Source organism: Xenia sp. Carnegie-2017, unplaced genomic scaffold, assembly GCF_021976095.1.
Source record: "Xenia sp. Carnegie-2017 unplaced genomic scaffold, XeniaSp_v1 HiC_scaffold_23, whole genome shotgun sequence".
NCBI lineage: Eukaryota > Metazoa > Cnidaria > Anthozoa > Malacalcyonacea > Xeniidae > Xenia > Xenia sp. Carnegie-2017.
This window is the reverse complement of record NW_025813486.1, coordinates 15343162-15361498: the sequence shown is the minus strand read 5'-3', so window position 1 is coordinate 15361498 and position 18337 is coordinate 15343162. Positions and strand designations below refer to the sequence as shown.

At 39.4% G+C, this 18337-nt stretch overlaps 3 protein-coding genes and 1 long non-coding RNA gene across 4 annotated transcripts; all 4 read right to left on the bottom strand.

Annotated features, from left to right (window-relative positions):
- Window positions 1–1610: 1610 nt before the first annotated feature.
- On the bottom strand, window positions 1611–3879 carry LOC124448668. Its single transcript, XR_006949205.1, has 3 exons — window positions 3596–3879; window positions 3327–3447; window positions 1611–1813 (listed from the first exon to the last, which is right to left on the bottom strand). It is a non-coding gene; the product is annotated as an uncharacterized LOC124448668 (long non-coding RNA).
- A 1034-nt stretch (window positions 3880–4913) lies between these two features.
- LOC124448385 lies at window positions 4914–6199 on the bottom strand. Its single transcript, XM_046999395.1, has 2 exons — window positions 5024–6199; window positions 4914–4958 (listed from the first exon to the last, which is right to left on the bottom strand). Exon 1 carries the CDS (start codon window positions 6074–6076, stop codon window positions 5432–5434), a length of 645 nt encoding a protein of 214 aa, XP_046855351.1. The 5' UTR covers window positions 6077–6199; the 3' UTR covers window positions 4914–4958; window positions 5024–5431.
- A 30-nt stretch (window positions 6200–6229) lies between these two features.
- Window positions 6230–6673, bottom strand: LOC124449218. Its single transcript, XM_047000160.1, has one exon. It carries the CDS (start codon window positions 6671–6673, stop codon window positions 6230–6232), a length of 444 nt encoding a protein of 147 aa, XP_046856116.1.
- A 217-nt stretch (window positions 6674–6890) lies between these two features.
- Window positions 6891–7385, bottom strand: LOC124449217. The gene has a single exon (XM_047000159.1). The coding sequence runs from the start codon at window positions 7383–7385 to the stop codon at window positions 6891–6893; it is 495 nt and encodes a 164-aa protein (XP_046856115.1).
- Between the last annotated feature and the right edge of the window lie 10952 nt (window positions 7386–18337).

The following is an 18337-nucleotide window of genomic DNA, read 5'->3' as shown; positions in this document are numbered from 1 at the left end:
TGCTGTCAACCACTTTTTAAGATTTTTAAGTCAGAGTTTACAGTCGTTTCTAGTTCAACTATATCATTATTTGAAGCGGTTAAGCAGTTATCACGCGTTAGATAGTTTGAAAATCTGAAAAATTTATTCATAAATTTTTGGAGTATTGTAAATTTATGCTGAATATATAGCCCAACTTTAGCTCAATGACAAATAAAAAAGAAATTTCTAACATTCTGTATGATACACCATGTATAATAATAATAAACTTAAATTATTAGTGAGATGAATAAACTTAAACTGGTAGTGAGATGATAAACGAAAATGGAACAAAACATGAAAGTTATAAACAACCCCGAAATTAGTAAATGTAAATCGTAACTCTCACACCAACCTCTTTTACTGAATCCAAGTTAGCCACGAAGGTAAAAATGTACAAATCAAGTTGAAAGTCTCGTTTGCACGCTTTGAAAATTTAGATAGATCTGAGACAATAAGAATCCCTTGCCTCTGTGTTAGTGGTCCTCTTCTTCGGTACGTTCGCACTTTATGTAAACTTCGCAAACAACAGAGAAGAAGTTTCCCCCAACCAACCAATCAAAATCCCGAGGAATTATTGAACAAATGAAAATCCTAACATGGGGTCGAACGAATGATGACATCATTTATACGAAATGGGCAGCCCGCTAGGCTTTGTACGACGTCTTGATCGTTTAATTCATTTGTACATTCAAGACAAACGTAAACAAAGCGCTTGAATTACTATTTAGTCACATGACTTTTAGGCAGTAAAATGAATAACAATGAAGTAAAGGCAGGTAGTTTCCTTTTAAGGTGCGGGGGACCCTTGAATGATAACTTTTTGATTTTTCGACTCGGGCAACGAAACGAAATACATATGCGATACGATACATCATTGTTTCATAAAACTAGCCATATTTTCCTTTATGTTACAAATGCTACAAATTTCCTTTATGTTACAATTGTTTACAAATGCTTTATGATTATGTCGACATTGCGAATGGAGAAAACTATTGTTTTGTGAGGTTTTGTACATTTTAATACAGTGAACGTCATGATACACTTCCGCCTTTGAAATTTCAAATATTCTCGATTTCATTTGATGATATAAAGTTAGAAAGGAGTATTAGAATTTTTCAACGAACGTCACAGACTGTATAAGTTCTGATAAACGGCAAAAGTGAACGTTGAGATTAAGTTAACATGAAATTTAAACTCAGGGTCAGACAATGGAAAGCGACAAACTATAGCATCGACAGTCATGATTCATAACCAATTTTGATAAGATATTTTGAATCTTGGATCAATTATGATTAAAAAGTTCAAGGAAAGTTTTCGCCCGTAGGAAATTGTTAGCAATATTTAACTTAATAATCTCCTTTCTAAATATGCTTTCATTTCAACGACTTGGTTTTTACAATAGTTTCACGATGAAGAATGTCCTATTCATCACAAACTACAAATTCAGAGCTGCAGTTTAACCCGAACAGGGGACCTTCAAAAACTGCCTCGCGAAATACTGACAATGAAATATCTATTTCGGATCGTCAATAGAAAATAATTAATGTTTGTAATGTATAGGCTTTGAATGGAGTTAGAAGTTAAACAAATTGTTGTTCAAGGCAACCGCAGGTCGTGTATTATAAAAATAAAACACAGCAACTTTTAAAACAAACCACAATCATCTTTGCTTCATCTTGTTCTTCTTCATCATCAGGATTATCATCATCACCATCAACTTCTGCATTTGGAAGTTCATGTTTTCTAGTTCCTTTGCAAAATCTGCTTCATCCATATCTGTGACAACCTTTGGCTGAACAAATAAAAATGATAATCAATGGTAGAAATTTATAGCTTAAATTTATCATTTAAAATGAACAAATTTCTTGCATGAATGCAAAGGCATGGCAATAGGATTTACAAGTACATTTCAACCTCTAATCTTGATTGTCATGTATCTGACATAATGAGAAGAACTGACAAAATAAACACAAAAGTAGATTGCTAAGCTCTTGGTCAGTAATGATCAAGGTTAAAAATCTGTGGGTAAAGTGAAGGTTTGAATCAACAATTGACTTGTAATGTACAAATCACACAATGACTTTCAAGGATGGTATGGAAGGTATGTGGATAATATGGTGATTGCATGAGGATGGTATATAGTGATGGTACTAAGATGATATGGTATGATATGAGGATCACATGGTGGTAGTACAAAGATGATGTGGTGATGATTTGAGGATTATATGGTATGATATGAGGATCACATGGTGGTGGTACAAAGATGATGTGGTGATGGTTTGAGGATTATATGGTATGTTATGAGGATCACATGGTGGTGGTACAAAGATGATGTGGTGATGGTTTGAGGATGATATGGTATGATATGAGGATCACATGGTGGTAAAAGATATGGTGGTTTGAGGATTATATGGTATGATATGAGGATCACATGGTGGTAGTACAAAGATGATGTGGTGATGGTTTAAGATGATATGGTATGATATGAGGATCACATGGTGGTAGTACAAAGATGATGTGGTGATGGAAGGATATGGAGGAATGGAGGTGGTACAAAGATGGTGGTGGTTTGAGGATGATATGGTATGATATGAGGATCATGGTGGTATACAAAGATGTGGATGGTTTGGTGGTGGACACATGGTGGTAGTGGATGTGGATGGATGATATGGTATGATATGAGGATCACATGGTGGTAGTACAAAGATGTGGTGATGGTTTGAGGATTATATGGTATGGAATGAGGATCACATGGTGATAGTACAAAGATGATGTGGTGATGGTTTGAGGATTATATGGTATGATATGAGGATCACATGGTGGTAGTACAAAGATGATGTGGTGATGGTTTGAGGATGATATGTTATGATATGAGGATCACATGGTGGTAGTACAAAGATGATGTGGTGATGGTTTGAGGATTATATGTTATGATATGAGGTTCACATGGTGGTAGTACAAAGATGATGTGGTGATGGTTTGAGGATGATATGTTATGATATGAGGATCACATGGTGGTAAGATGATGTGGTGATGGTTTGAGGATGATATGATGATAAGGTTCATGGTGGTAGTACAAAGATGATGTGGTGATGGTTTGAGGAATATGTTATGATAGAGGATCATGGTGGTAATACAAAGATGATGTGGTGAGGAATATGGTAGGTTCACATGGTGGTAATACAAAGATGGTATGAAGATGATAACAAGGTGTTGAGGACATAATATGCACATGGAAAAAAATGATACAAAGATTGATAACAGAAAGTTTGAGGGATGGTACTTTATACTTAAAACAAATGAACCTTTCTTGTTCATAATGACTTCTTCAATGGTTTTGATTGAAGTTTCCAAAGCTCTTAAACCTTCTTCTCAATTTATTGTTGTGCTTTTGACAACATAGGTTGGTGGTGAAATGGGATTTATCTTAAAGAACAAGACAATTTATTCGTAAATAATCGCTGTGCTCTGTACAATCTTAACTTTAATTTTACAAACAAAATTTCCTAAACATACATACAAAAACATACAGAAAATAAACATTTGAACATATTTATTCATACTTGACACAAACCTTATGACATCAAGCACAGAATGAATGTATTGCTTCTACTTTTTCTTCGTTTGGTTCAGTTGTTTTCACGTTAACATTTCCAAGTTTAACACAAATAACTAAAATATTCCTCAAAATGGCGGTTAAAATTTTTGTCATAAGGCACGAACAACGAAATGCCACAGAGTGGATAACGTTTTATTTGCAATAAACAGAGAAAGACAAAGAAAATAAACTCATTTTCAGTTCATTTTCAATGTTACCAAGTCTGTTTTCATAAATTCAAAAATATAATGTTCATTCTCAGTTGTTTGTTGACTAGTTCACAGTCCTCTGACCGAGCGCAATGAATAATTATCATTGCTAAATATTTAAAATGCTATATGATAAATTAAAATAGACAGAATCATTGAATATCAATCTAATAATAGAGCACACAAAGCAGAGAGATGCTAGGCAACCAAATTAATCAAAATATTGATATTTAAAATTATCGTTTGCTACACTCAACAAGATGAAATTATTATTGCTATAATAATTATCATTGCTAAATGTTTAAAATTCCATATGATAAATTACAATAGACAGAATCATTGACTGTAAATCTAATAATAGAGCACACAAAGGAAAGAAATGCTAGGCAACCAAATGAATCAAAATATTGATATTTAAAATTATCGTTTGCTACACCCAAAAATATCTTTTTCCTAAAATAAAAATACAGACAAAATCCCAATGCTCTCAAAAAATCCAAGACTTTTCGTTTCGTTTTCAAAAGTTCGTAAAATTGTTTGCTTTGAAAGAAAGAACATATTCAATATTTAAGATCATCGACTAGTTATAAACTATTGAATAAGTCCAACTAAACAAGAGAGAAATGCAACACTCAACAAGAGAGAAATAAATTAAATAGTCCATTCAAATATTCTGCATGTGTATGACAGTGTACAATATCTTCTTGCTGTTTTTTAACAGTAACCAGAATTTACCATCATTATTTGGCTTGTTTTGAAATCAACTACTTAGGAACACTTCGAGAGAAAACGATGAATGATTACATTGAAAATTATCATTTCATTCAAAGTTAATAATGGCATAAATAGAAAAATAAATATATCTTTACATAAGTAAGGTTATTAAAATGGCTACATTAATTAATTGTCAATTAGTAACGCAAGATGTAAACAAATATGTCCTTGAAAATTTCCGTTTTTGAAACAGAAAGCGTTTTCAAGTGCTTGCATTTTACACTATTATATAGTATAAGCTTCAACAATTCCAGGCTTATGTGACCAGCAAGATACTCGTACATAAACTACTATTAAAACGACGACCGGTATACAGATAAGTCTTTATTTCAATGCAATGCGTCAAACGTACGGTTCTAAACGACAGAGTATAGATATTAACATAACCGACAAGAAGGCCTAGAGCCGTAATCATCGTTACCTCGTAATTTGGCCACTAAATATAAACATCCATGTACAAAAATACACCACTATACATGAATTGTGCTCAATCTCAAAAGACCCCAAAAACCATGCTTTTATACGGGTCCCTTTTTGTTTTTCATAATAATTAGCATAATAATTAGCATAACCTAAGCTCTATGCATCTCGATCCTACATACCAGCCCCGAACGACCTACTATACGTCGTTCAATAATTCAAAAAGGATCGAGAGCTACAATACAAATGTTTTCAATGTTAACTTGCGCAAGTTTTAAACAATGTGTCCACCAATCTTGTCGAATAACCAAACATAAACCAATAGATACCGTCGTTTAACGTAAACAAAATAATAATAACAGTTAAGTGACAACAACAATAACGTTCGTTTTCTGAAGAATTTCTCGCTTTACTTCGCAGTCTCCAATAGGCACAACTTCCTGACATCTCGACGATAACGACTTTGATTCGCCGTGCGGATCTCTACTTGCCGAACATGTCCGTTGCTATCGGGAAATGTTTCTTCAACTATCGCTAGAGGCCATTCACCTCTGGGAGTATCTTCCATCACCATCAAAACGACATCACCTTTGATTAAGTTTCGTTTTGGGTGTAGCCATTTCTGTCGTTCTTGCAAACTTGGCAGGTATTCCTTTAACCACCTTGCCCAAAATTGGTCAGCTAACTTCTGCGCTCGTTTCCATATTTCTCGGGGGTTATTTGCCGTAGGTGAAGAACTTGCACTTGTGCTTATGTTTCGATAACGCAGGAGTAGAGTGTTTGGTGTAAGAGTTGATAAATCTCGAGGGTCATCACACTGCCGTACAAGAGGCCGATCATTCACTATTTTCTCGACTTCGCACATTACTGTAAGGAGTGTTTCATCATCAACAACTCGGTCTCCTATTATAACACGCATTTGCTTCCTGATTGTTCTGATCATGCGCTCCCAAACTCCCCCGCTATGGCTTGCTTTCGGAGCAGAGAAATGCCATTGAATTCCCTTTTCTCTTAGACGATCTAATATTCTAGCTTGATTCCAATTTTGCAACATTTGCTTAACTTCAGATTCCGCTCCTCTAAAATTCGTCCCGTTGTCACTGAACAACTCATTCGGCGGTCCGCGTCGACTGACGAACCTACATACGGCTTGAATGAAGGAATCTGTCGATAGGTCATGTGCAATCTCAATGTATGGCCCTTATGGCTAAGCAAGTGAATACACAGCCATATCGTTTTTCAGTTCCTCTTTATATTTGACTTTAAGAGGTCCAAAATAATCGACTCCCACAGATGAAAACGGGTACTCACCAGATTTCACACGAGCTTTTGGCAGTGGGGCCATTATCTGCTTCCCTGGAGACTGGTTTCGGCGACGACACGGAACACAATTATTGACTATACTCTTCACAGTGCTAGGTCCCTTTATTATCCAGAAGCGTTGCCGTATTGCTGCTAGAGTTTGACTGGTTCCAGCGTGACCTTCCTTTGCATGGTAATACCGGACAATGAGCTTTGTAACGTGATGACTGGAATCAAGAATTGCGGGATGTTTAGATTCTTCCGGCAGCGATGATTTATCCAAACGTCCACCAACTCTCACAATTCCTCCGGCGATGACTGGACATAGTTTAGCGTATCTCTCTCTCATAGTTTTCTCGTTGATAGATGAACTTCGTTGGGTAAGTTTAATTATTTCCTGGGTTGCCGATTCAATCTCTTTTACCTTTAGAGGACCACGTTGTACTTCTAATCCTGGACCGTTTGGATAACGGCTTAAGATGTACTGTTTGAATCTTAGCAGCCATGCAACCGACTTCTGCAATCTGTACCATTCGGATGTTCGATGGATAAGTTGTATTAGCGAATCAGGGTGCATCCTTTGAGTTGATGACGGCACCAACTCTTGCTTTAGGTTTCTTTACTTCCACATCTGTGTCTTCTACGTCTGGTATGTCATCTAGCTGCGTTGGCCATAATTTGGGATCTTTCCAAAGGAAATCGGGTCCGTTCAACCAAAACTGCAAGTCCCGTTGGTCTTGGCCTGTTGCGCGACCAAGACTTATACCTCTTGATGCAAGGTCGGCTGGGTTGAGCTTGGTTGGCACATGTCTCCATTGATTCGGAGTAGAAGCATCGTGAATAACTTGTAATCGATTCGCTACAAAGGTTTGAAACCTTTTGTTCTCGCTCTTAATGTAACGCAGCACTATCATTGAATCGCTCCAGAAAACAATTTGACTTATTGACAGATCCAACTCATCACAAATTTGTTTATTCAGCTTCACGGCCAATGTTGCAGCGGTTAGTTCCAATCTGGGTACCGTGACTGTTTTAAGAGGTGCAACTCTTGATTTGCCCATAACTAAGGTACAATGAATCCTTCCTTGGGTATCTTCCAGCCGAAGGTACGTTGCTACCCATATCCTTCAGTCGATGCGTCAGCAAAATAGTGGAGTTCCGCATTCCTTGTCTTGTTAAATTCGTGCGGTTTATAGCATCGAGGTATTTCTAATTTCACAAGGGAATGGAATTCGTTTTGCCAATCATGCCATATTTCGCTTGTCTCGATTGGGAGATCTTCGTCCCAGCCGTGATTTACTCGACACAGGTTTTGCATTATGCGTTTGGCTGGTAAAACGACAGGAGCGACTAGACCAAGGGGATCGTAGACCGAAGCTATGAACGATAGAATCCCTCTTCTTGACTCTGCTTTCAATTTGCTTCCCGGAATCCCAACGTGTCCCTTTCCGTATTCCACTGAACGCCCAATGCTTTCTCCATCGGCAACTTCTCCAACTGAAGGCTGACGCATGGCGCTCTTTCTTTGTTAGGTACGTGAGATAAGACTTCTCGATCATTTGACACCCACTTTGTGAGATGGAATCCACCGCGAGACAGCAAAACTGGTAGTTCGTCTACCAACTTCATTGCTTCTTTCCTTTCTGGTAAAGACTTGAGACAGTCATCTACATAAAAGTTACGATCAACTGTGTCGACAACTTGTTTGCTGAATTCTTCCCGATTATCTGAAGCTGTTCTTTTTAACGCGTAAGAACAACAACTTGGGGAAGAGGTTGCTCGAATAAATGAACAGTCATTTGATGCTCTACTGGTTCTTTGGATAGATCTCCCTCTGGCCACCATAGAAATCTCAGTGCATTACAGTCTTCTGGCTTAACCTTCACCTGATGGAACATCTTCTCAATATCTGCCATTACCGCTATCTTTTCCTGCCTGAACCGCAACAATACACCAACTAATGAATTGGTATAATCTGGTCCTTGAAGAAGCTGATTATTTAGGGATGCGTTGTGGAACTTCGCAGCACAGTCAAAAACGATTCTTGTCTTTTCTGGTTTTTGCGGGTGTGTCACAGGGTGATGAGGCAGATACCAAACCAGTTTTTTGAGTGACTCGTCCTGTGTATTTTGTTTATCCACTTGAACTACTTTAGCGTGCCCTTTTGAGATGTATTCCTTCATCGTTGCCTTATAATTTGCGTGAAGTATGGGGTCCCTCTCAAGTCGTTTCTTCAAATAAGCAAGTCTCCTTTCAGCCATAGACTTATTGTACGGGAGGAGGGGTCATCGTATTTCCAAGGAAGACCAATTTCATATTGATGATTTTCTAGCTTGACAGTTCTATCCATTATTGCCTTTGCGCGACGATCCTCGACCGACAGACATTCTTTAACGTCAGCAGCCGACTCGCTAAACTCTGAATTGTAGAGATTTTGCAATTGCTGACGAATGGAACTCATACCATCTTCCCTTTCCATACACCCAAGAGCTTGATCAACATGAATGAAGTTCATCTGAGCTTCTTGATAAGGTTTTCCTTCAGAGGTCCCATCACCGTCCAACCGAGGATTGTCCGTATTGCGTAGGGTTGATTTCTTTTCCCAGAACGCACTTCAAGGGGGCAAAGAGCTTCGGGAACGTCACTTCCAATAAGGATAGTGACTTTCTTATCCACTAAATCGGTTAGATTAACGCCTTTAAGGTGAGACCACCCTTTACATCAGTGTTCGTGGGAATACTTTCTAGAGCAACAGGAAGAGTGTTGGTCGTCCAAACTTTATCTAGTCTGACACCTTTGCCCGTGGATACTCCAACCACATCGAGAGATAACTGTTGACCCTTACTTTTGTGGCTGCCTGAAACAGTCGCTAACGTGAATTCGATGGGTGAGCAATCGGCTCCAAGATCTTCAGCTAAACTGGTTAAGCACATGGTTGTGTTGGAGCCACTGTCTAAGAACGCATAAGTTTCTATCACACGACTACCATAGGGTGCGCTGACCTTAACTGGAATAACTTGCAAACCTATACGACAACTGCTATATGATGAATTTGTCGCGCCAACTCCAGACGTTGGGAGTGCTTTGGATTGGCTGTCGCTTTCAGATGGTTCAGGATTTGGATTACTCCTTTCACTTGATTTAGAATCCTTAGCCTTTATTTCGGATGAGTGTAACAAAGGATGGTGCCTTCTCTGACAACCTTCAACACCGCATATGCGGGCACCTCTGCAGTCTTTCACGAAATGTCCTGGGCTCAAGCAAGCATGACAAACTTTGTGCGTCTTTACTAGGTCTTGTCGTTGCTGAAGATTTTGAGCCCTGAACTTGTGACAGCGTTCAAGATGGTGTGTGCCTTTGCATAGTACGCAGGATAAATTTCTTCCCTTTGATTCACTACTGTCAAATATTCTCTGGCTGTGAGTTGCTAAGTTTGTGCTATTCCCACTAAACAAGAAGGATTTCTTCTTCAATCTGTCAGTTCCATCCTTTCGGGTTTCATTTTTCGAGGTAATCATTTGACCAAAGTACGTACTAGCCACGGCTGCGCGGGATTGTATGAATTCAGTTAAATGAGAGAAATCTGGTGTGATGTGATTGTCGTACATATGGCTTGCTTTATCAGCCCATTTTGACTTGAGATGCATTGGAAGGCGGCTAACTACCCTTCCCAGAGTGTCCATCGAATTGATACTTGCCCGATTTCCTAACTGAATAGAACCAAGGAGACACGTTTCCATATCTCTTGCTAGCTGCGACAATTTCTCGGCTTCGTTTACTCTAATTGGCGGTCCATTCAAGACTTTCTCAAGGAATGCTTGGGTTACGATGTGATTTCGACCAAAGTTTTTTCTCAGGATTTCCTTAGCACGCTTGTATCCTTGATCCGGAGGCATAATGATGCAATGCTCTATCGCTTGTCTTGCTGTTCCTTTACAATACTGAATAAGGTAATTCAGTCGATCTGCATCATTACTTTCTTTACTCTCGACATTCACTTCAAAATTCTTCATGAACAACGGAAAGTTGCGAGGTTCGCCATCAAAACTCATGTATTCCCTTTGAGGCATTCTTAATCCCTTCACTACTTCGTCCATCGTAATCTGCTGCTTCTCTAATAGATATTGTAACTGCGACGAATTGTCTCGTTGCAAGCTTTGCTGAGTTTGACATCCAGTTCCACTGGTTATTATACTTTCTTGGGGTACACCATTTCCGGTAGGAGGTATCGCCAAGCGCTGACTTAAACTGCTTCTGTCGATTGGAGTTGAAGGTTGCTGGACTGGGTTTTTATCTGGTTCACGAGCGTTACTACTACTTTCCCTGTCCGACAGTTGATGTTCAATATCATTACCAAAAACTTCTTCTTCAAGCTTCCGAAGCTCATCTCGACGTCGTTGTATTTCCCGTTTCTTCATAGCCATCTCATGCTCAATTCTCGCCTGATGCATTTCTTTCTCTAGTTTAAGCCTTGCCTCCCTCATCTGCTTGTTCAGCTCTTCTCTTCTATTAATTTCCAATTCTTCAAGTTCACGAAACCGTTCTGCCCATTTTGAATCAAGCGCGCTCGTTACTCCAGCCCCGTTGTCTTCAAAATTTGTTGTTTGCGTCGGCTTTTCCCACGCACGAGCAGTCCGCGTGACGTTCACGTGAGAAGCTGCTTGTTTACCGATATTAGAATTGGACTGGAATACAGGAGCAAGAGGCGATAAAACCGAATTATCCTTCAAAAATGAAGCGACCTGACTTAGACCAAGTTCAAGCTCCTGTTCCTGTTCGTCTGCTACTCGCTCCGGCGAACCCAAACTCGTCGAAGCCTCGTCAGAAACGACAACTTGCTTGTTTTGTACGACGACGTTCGGTCCGCTTTCAGCTCGCTCGCTACCGTCATCTTCAGCGGATTCAATCATGTCTTGATTCGTATTGTTAAGCGAATTCTCTCCAGATTTAGCTCGACTCACTTGACCTGGAGGACTTAACTGTTCGCCAGACGGCTGAAGTACGCGTTTTGATAAGCCTTTAATTTTCGACTTTTTACCTTGACCCTTTCGTTTCTGAGTCATTGCTGATCGATTAAACAACAATTACGAGAACTATATAAGCTTCAACAATTCCAGGCTTATGTGACCAGCAAGATACTCGTACATAAACTACTATTAAAACGACGACCGGTATACAGATAAGTCTTTATTTCAATGCAATGCGTCAAACGTACGGTTCTAAACGACAGAATATAGATATTAACATAACCGACAAGGAGGCCTAGAGCCGTAATCATCGTTACCTCGTAATTTGGCCACTAAATATAAACATCCATGTATAAAAATACACCACTATACATGAATTGTGCTCAATCTCAAAAGACCCCAAAAACCATGCTTTTATACGGGTCCCTTTTTGTTTTTCATAATAATTAGCATAATAATTAGCATAACCTAAGCTCTATGCATCTCGATCCTACATATAGTGAATGGTTATTTTTACGATAATATATTGAATGGTTCTATACTTGAGGCAGATTTAAACTTAGATAAATTCCTTGCTATCTTTTGTTTTAAATGCATTCGGCTCAGGTAAAATGCGACGTTTGAAAAACGGACCTGAAAGTTGGCAACTAATACATTCTGATTTAAACTTCTTCTTGTGTTGACTGAACATTCAACACAAAATCATCCAGCGCTTCCATGGAATATCCATGTTCTCTTATCAAATCCAAGACATGAGGTAAAAAATCAAATTCTTCAATTAGAGTCTCTTGTATGGGATGACCCCTTCCACTCTTTTCTATTCCTGCCGTCACTTCTACAAGATTATGGTGAACAATTTGTTCACCATTGCTTACGTCATGTTCCCCATGTTTCAACCTTCTCTTGTTGTTGGATTTTTTGCTAAGCTTGCAACCCATGTCTATGCTGGTATAAAATGAAGATAAAAAGTCTTTATTCACGAAACTTTTCCATGCAAGACTTTAAAGTTAATCGATAATGTTTAAAATTTGATTTTAATCTTACAGACAACCAAAGTATTTGATACACGATCGCGTAAAAAGTATAGGAAAGAGGGATTCTGACTGGTGATGCCATAAAGTCGTTGCATTGTTTTCCCAGTTTTGCCAACTATTCTAATCCACGAATATGGCGCATATATAATCAAACATTGTTCTGACCGAGTGAGCGCCTTGCTTTATCCACTGGTTATTATGAAACAAAATAAAACAAATTCCGAAAACAGACATCTCGTTTTCTTGATAATCAAGATGATGTCCATCTTTTGTTTTAAAACTCTTGTATCATCTTGAATATCAAGAAAACGGGAGGTCTATTTTCGGAATTTGTTTTATTTTGTTTTATATAAAATTATCCGCTCGTCCTGGTTACTTGTTTTACTAGTGTTTGTTATATCCAATAGCTATAACAGCAGGGGTAAAACTGAATACATAATACACTCCGCCCTCGCAACAGTATTCACGCGCGCGGGTAAACGACCGTAATGGTAAACCGCCTTAAGAAAGGTAAGAAATTGATAAACCGCGTCAAGGTGTCAGAAAAGCCAAAACTAGTACTACGCAATGGAAATCCCGCAATTTTGTACAAATTCACTAAGTATAATAATAATAAATCAAATCTTATATAATAGCTTTAGCTAAATGAGGACAAAACATTCAGCTCGAGTAAAAAGTAACGTATTAACATAATGTCGTCTCTTAACATAATGTTCTAAATGTAATAAAAAAGTCAGACTTACCTTCTGTCGGGAAATCAAGTTAACAGGATATAGGAAAAAATAGAAATTGAAAATTGTTTTAAATCGTTGAGTATACCATACATATCGTTGAGTATACATATAGGAAAAAATAGAAATTGAAAATTGTTTTAAATCGTTGAGTATACCATAATGTCGTCTCTTAACATAATGTTCTAAATGTAATAAAAAAGTCAGACTTACCTTCTGTCGGGAAATCAAGTTAACAGGATATAGGAAAAAATAGAAATTGAAAATTGTTTTAAATCGTTGAGTATACCATACACTTGAGTCCGTGCGTTCTGTGTCTCTGTCCTCGACGTTATAGTCCGCGTGAGTTTTGTCCATCCTGTTATTTACGTTATCCGGTTAACCAATCAGAATGCGTTGCTAACAAGCGACACCGTTGAATTTATAGTCCGTGATCTGTAACCGATTTTCTTTCATTCCTGTTGGACACCTCCAGAAGGTCGTGAAAAATTCAAGACAGTACGAGTTTTACATGCTTAATACAGTTTTACTTCTTGTCATCTCCAAAAAGCTGCAGTTTTATTGCTATATTACATTGAAATTTTAAAATTTGTAAAATTTGTTGCGTTGCTAAGTAGCGACACCATTGAGTGTAGTCCGTGATCTGTGACCGATTTTCTTTCATTCTTGTTGTAAACGTCAAAAAAGGTCGTAAACAATTCAAGACAGTATGAGTTTTACATAATTGACGTGGCTTGAATGTAATTTGGTAGGAATATAATAATAAGTCTTTGAGTATACAAAAAAGAAGCTTAGGAAGTTGCTCGAGAGGTATCATTGTGAGGATTTTTTGACTTCATTGTTCCACAGTACGAACATCGTGGAGATGGAAAGAATAAAACAATAAACTCATGTTATTCAAATCCCACATCAAGTAATGTTTGTGTTCAGAGCTTCAACTAGTTCAGCACTATAACATTCTCACTAATTGTCTCCGTCAGTAACATAGATAGTTCAATGTAGGGGAGTATGAAATGTTCATGTTCTTCTGCTCAGTTATATTTTAAGTTCCTTTGCAATCAATTGTTTTCTATGAATCATAGTATTACATATTTGTGGATGTAGATTGTCCAGGTTAGTATAGTCTTGAGACGGACTGTTTTTGTTGTTGTTGACTGACGTCATTTTGACTCTGAAGATGACTACCGCTAAGGTTGTCGAAACGTCAGTCGACAACAACAAAAACATTTACTTTATTACAATCATAGTATTCATATATAAATATTACTCTTCCGATTTTAGAGGCTAGACACTCCACTGTGTAACACAGTACACTACTAGCTATACTTAGTTAAATATTGGATACACAAGTAAGATATACTCAATCATAGAGGTTCAAACTAATGTCAATTTTAATTTCTCTTATAGACTTCATTTTAACCTAAGCAAACCTATGAAAATTTTCACACAACACATTGAACATGGGCGTGAAATATTATTTTGAATAGTCACAAGAAAAAATTGATGTCTGAATGGTGTTTCAATAGAGGTTAAAGTTTAACTTCTTTGTTATTAAATTAGCACTTGTCAGCCAATCTATCATTCTCTCTGAAAATGTTTTAAAACAAACCACAATCATTTATGCTTCATCTTGTCCTTTTCATCATCAGGATTATCATCATCACCATCAACTTCAGCATTTTGACGTTCAAGTTTTTCCAGTTGCTTTGCAAAGTCTGCTTCGTTCATATCTGTGACAACCTTTGGCTGAACAGATAACAATGACAATCAAGGGGGGAAATTTGTATTTCAAATTGATCATTTGAAATCAGGAAGAAAATACAAGGGCACAAATGTGTGGCAACGTGAGGAAAATTGAAAGTAACAACTTGTAATTTGCAAATTACATAATGATTTTTAAGATGATATGGAGATGGTACTTGGGGATGTTATAGGGATTGTAAAGATATAGCTTGGGGATGGTATAGGGAATGTAAAGATATAGCTTGGGATGGTATAGGGAATGTAAAGATATAGCTTGGGGATGGTATAGGGAATGTAAAGATATAGCTTGGGGATGGTATAGGAATGTAAAGATATAGCTTGGGGATGGTATAGGAATGTAAAGATATAGCTTGGGGATGGTATAGGGAATGTAAAGATATAGCTTGGGGATGGTATAGGGTATGTAAAGATATAGCTTGGGGATGGTATAGGGAATGTAAAGATATAGCTTGGGGATGGTATAGGAATGTAAAGATATAGCTTGGGGATGGTATAGGGAATGTAAAGATATAGCTTGGGGATGGTATAGGGATTGTAAAAATATAGCTTAAGGATGGTATAGGGATCGTAAAGATATAGCTTGGGGATAGTATAGGGATCGTAAAGATATAGCTTGGGGATGGTATAGGGAATGTTTGCCGTGTGGTTGCCGGCTTAGAATTGCGCCAACGTATCCTCTGCGTGTCGTAAAAGACGACTAAAAGGGGTTGGTGTAAGGAAGGGCATCCTACCGTAAAACTTTTGCTCCAACAAAATTCATGAACTTTGGAAAAGAAGATGGCCCCAGTCCCGGCAGCCCTTCAGTGGGCAGGGGTGCAGAAGAATCTCGGATCGAATGTTGGTGGAAGTGTCACCCTTCAGGTAGGCACAGTGAACGTTGGGACAATGAAGGGAAGGAGTGCAGAAGTGGCGGACATGTTGAAGAGAAGGAAAGTTGATGTGTGTGGGTTACAGGAGGTAAGGTTTAAAGGTGAAGGTACGAGAGTCATAAAGGGTGAAGATAATGGAGCGAGATTTAAGTGGTTTTGGAAGGGAAACGGAAGTGGCACGAATGGTGTTGGCTTTGCGATAAGAGAGGATTGGGCGAAGTCGGTTGTAGCAGTGTGAGAGTTTCGGACAGAGTCCTGAGAGTTGATGTAGTTATTGAGGCCGAAGTTGTGAGTTTCGTTGTGGTGTATGCCAGGTTGGACGAAGTGCAGGAGAAAGAAAAGTTCTACGACAGCGTGTATGCAGTGAGACAGACATTGAGGCGATGTGATGCTTGGTGATTGGAACGGTCATGTGGGAAGCGTAAAGGATACTATGGAGGTTTTGGAGTTGATATGAATGCTGAAGGCGAGGCGATATTGGAGTTAGCAGCGAGTTGTGGGATGGTGGTAGTGAATACGTGGTTTATAAAGGAAAAACAAGCTTGTGACGTATGATCTGGTGACAGTAGGACGGTGGTGGATTATATACTGGTGAATGAAGAAGAGAGGAAATAAGGATGCAAAAGTGATTGCAGGAGAATGGACCAGCACAAGCTGCTGGTCATGGACTGGATCAGGAAAGTGAAGAAGGAGAAAGGTTGAGGGTAAAGGCAGGCTGGCTATGGATTGATCAGATGAAGGAAGCAGTGTTACCGACGAAATTGCGACATGAATGTTGAGGTGAACGGTGGAGAGCGATGGACGTGCTTGGAAGAAGGTGGCAGCAGAGAAAGGTATGTTGTAAAGAAGCGGTGTGAAGAAGAACAGGCATGGTGGTGGGATCAACAGTCAGCAGAAGTGATTCGCGAAAGATTGGCATTAAAGGTGGAGAAAGTCGCGGACTGAAGTAGGATCGATTATCGGTTCAAGAAAAAGGCGCGAAAGGAGGTGGCTAAAGCGAAGACATCAGAAAACTTCTGGGAATGGACGAACGTTGAACAATTAAAGAACAACAAGAAAGGAGAGGAACGATATTGGTGCTCCCAGCGTGCAGAACCGATGGGGTTGAAGGTGTTATTGAAAGACAGGTTAGAAGTGTGGAGGGCACCGTTTGATGAATATGAAAGAATGAATGGAATGGAGAAGTTGAAGCGGATGAAGTTTGGGGCCGTGAAATAGTGACTGTTGATGAGGTGGCGGCGGCTCTGCCAAGATGGAAAAGCGGGACCGAGTGAAGTGGAGCGAAAATGTTGGACAATGAACTATGCGTGAGAGGTTGTATGTAAGCGAACGAGGTTTTGAGGGGCTCAAAGATGCCGAGTACATGGAGAAAGTCTAGTGGTCCGCTGTACAAAAGCAAAGGGATATCGCTTCGGATGCGGTGAAGATAAATAGAAGTGTTTGAAAGAAGGTTGAGGAAGTTGTTCGGATGGGGAAGAGCAGTATGGATTCATACCGGGGAGAGGAACGACGGATGCGTGTTTGTGTTGAGGCAGCTGCGGGAGAATTTTGGAGAAGGACAGAGAATTGTATATGGTGTTTGTAGATTTGGAGAAGGCGTTTGATAGAGTTCCGAGAAGGTGATCGAGTACGCTGCGTAAGAAAGGTGTGACAGAATATGGTTCGGGCAGTTATGGAGACTTATGAAGGTGTAGAGGCGGTGGTTACGGAGGAAGGTGTTAGATCTGGTGTTTTGAGGTAAAGTTGGTGTTCATCAAGGTTCAGTCTTGTCGCCGTTACTGTTTGCTTGATGGATGTGTAGAGAGAGGAAGAGAAAGAAGGATGCTGGTGTTTGTTGTATGCAGATGACATTGTCTTGGTGGCAGTGAAGCAGAAAGTCATGGAATGGTACCGAGAATGGAAACGGCAATAGAAGTCAAGGGACTGAAAGTGAATGAGGCAAAGACGAAGGGCATGAGATGCTCGAGGCAGGTGGAGGTGAAGGACAGCGATAAATGGCCATGTGGTGTGTGGGAAAAGAGTAGGGTGAATTGATAATGTGTGGAAATGCGGTAAGTGGGTTCATGGAAGATGTTCAGGTGTCCGTGGTGCATTGACAAAAGTAACTGATTTTGAGTGCGGGACGTGTCGAAGTGGTGGGCGAGTCGCGATTGAACGGTTTGAACTGGGTGACGTGAGTTTGGAAGGTGTATCGGAGTTTAATATCTGGGCGATGTGCTAAATGATGGTGGAGGGTGCGACAAGCGGTGAAACAGAGTTCAAGCAGTGGTGGAGTTTTAGAGTTGTCGGGAATGTTGTGCGGAAAGTCGACTTCGTTGAAGCAGAAGGGAGAATTATATCGGCATGTGTTAGAAGTGTTTTGGGAGGAGCAGAGTGTTGGGCGCCGAAAGCAGAGGACCTGAAAGATTGGCGTCGACGGAAAGGAGAATGCTTAGGATGATGTGTGGTGTAACGTTGATGGATAGGATTCGAAGTGAAGATTAGAAAGAGAGTTGGTGTTGAGTGTCGAGGTGGGTAAGGCGCCAGCGTTTGAGGTGGTTTGGGCATGTGGGGGAGGGAAGAAGTGCGCGAAATTCGTAGAACGTTGCATATGAATGTTGATGGAGTCCGCAAAGAGGTGAGTACCGAGAAAGAGATGGATGGATGCA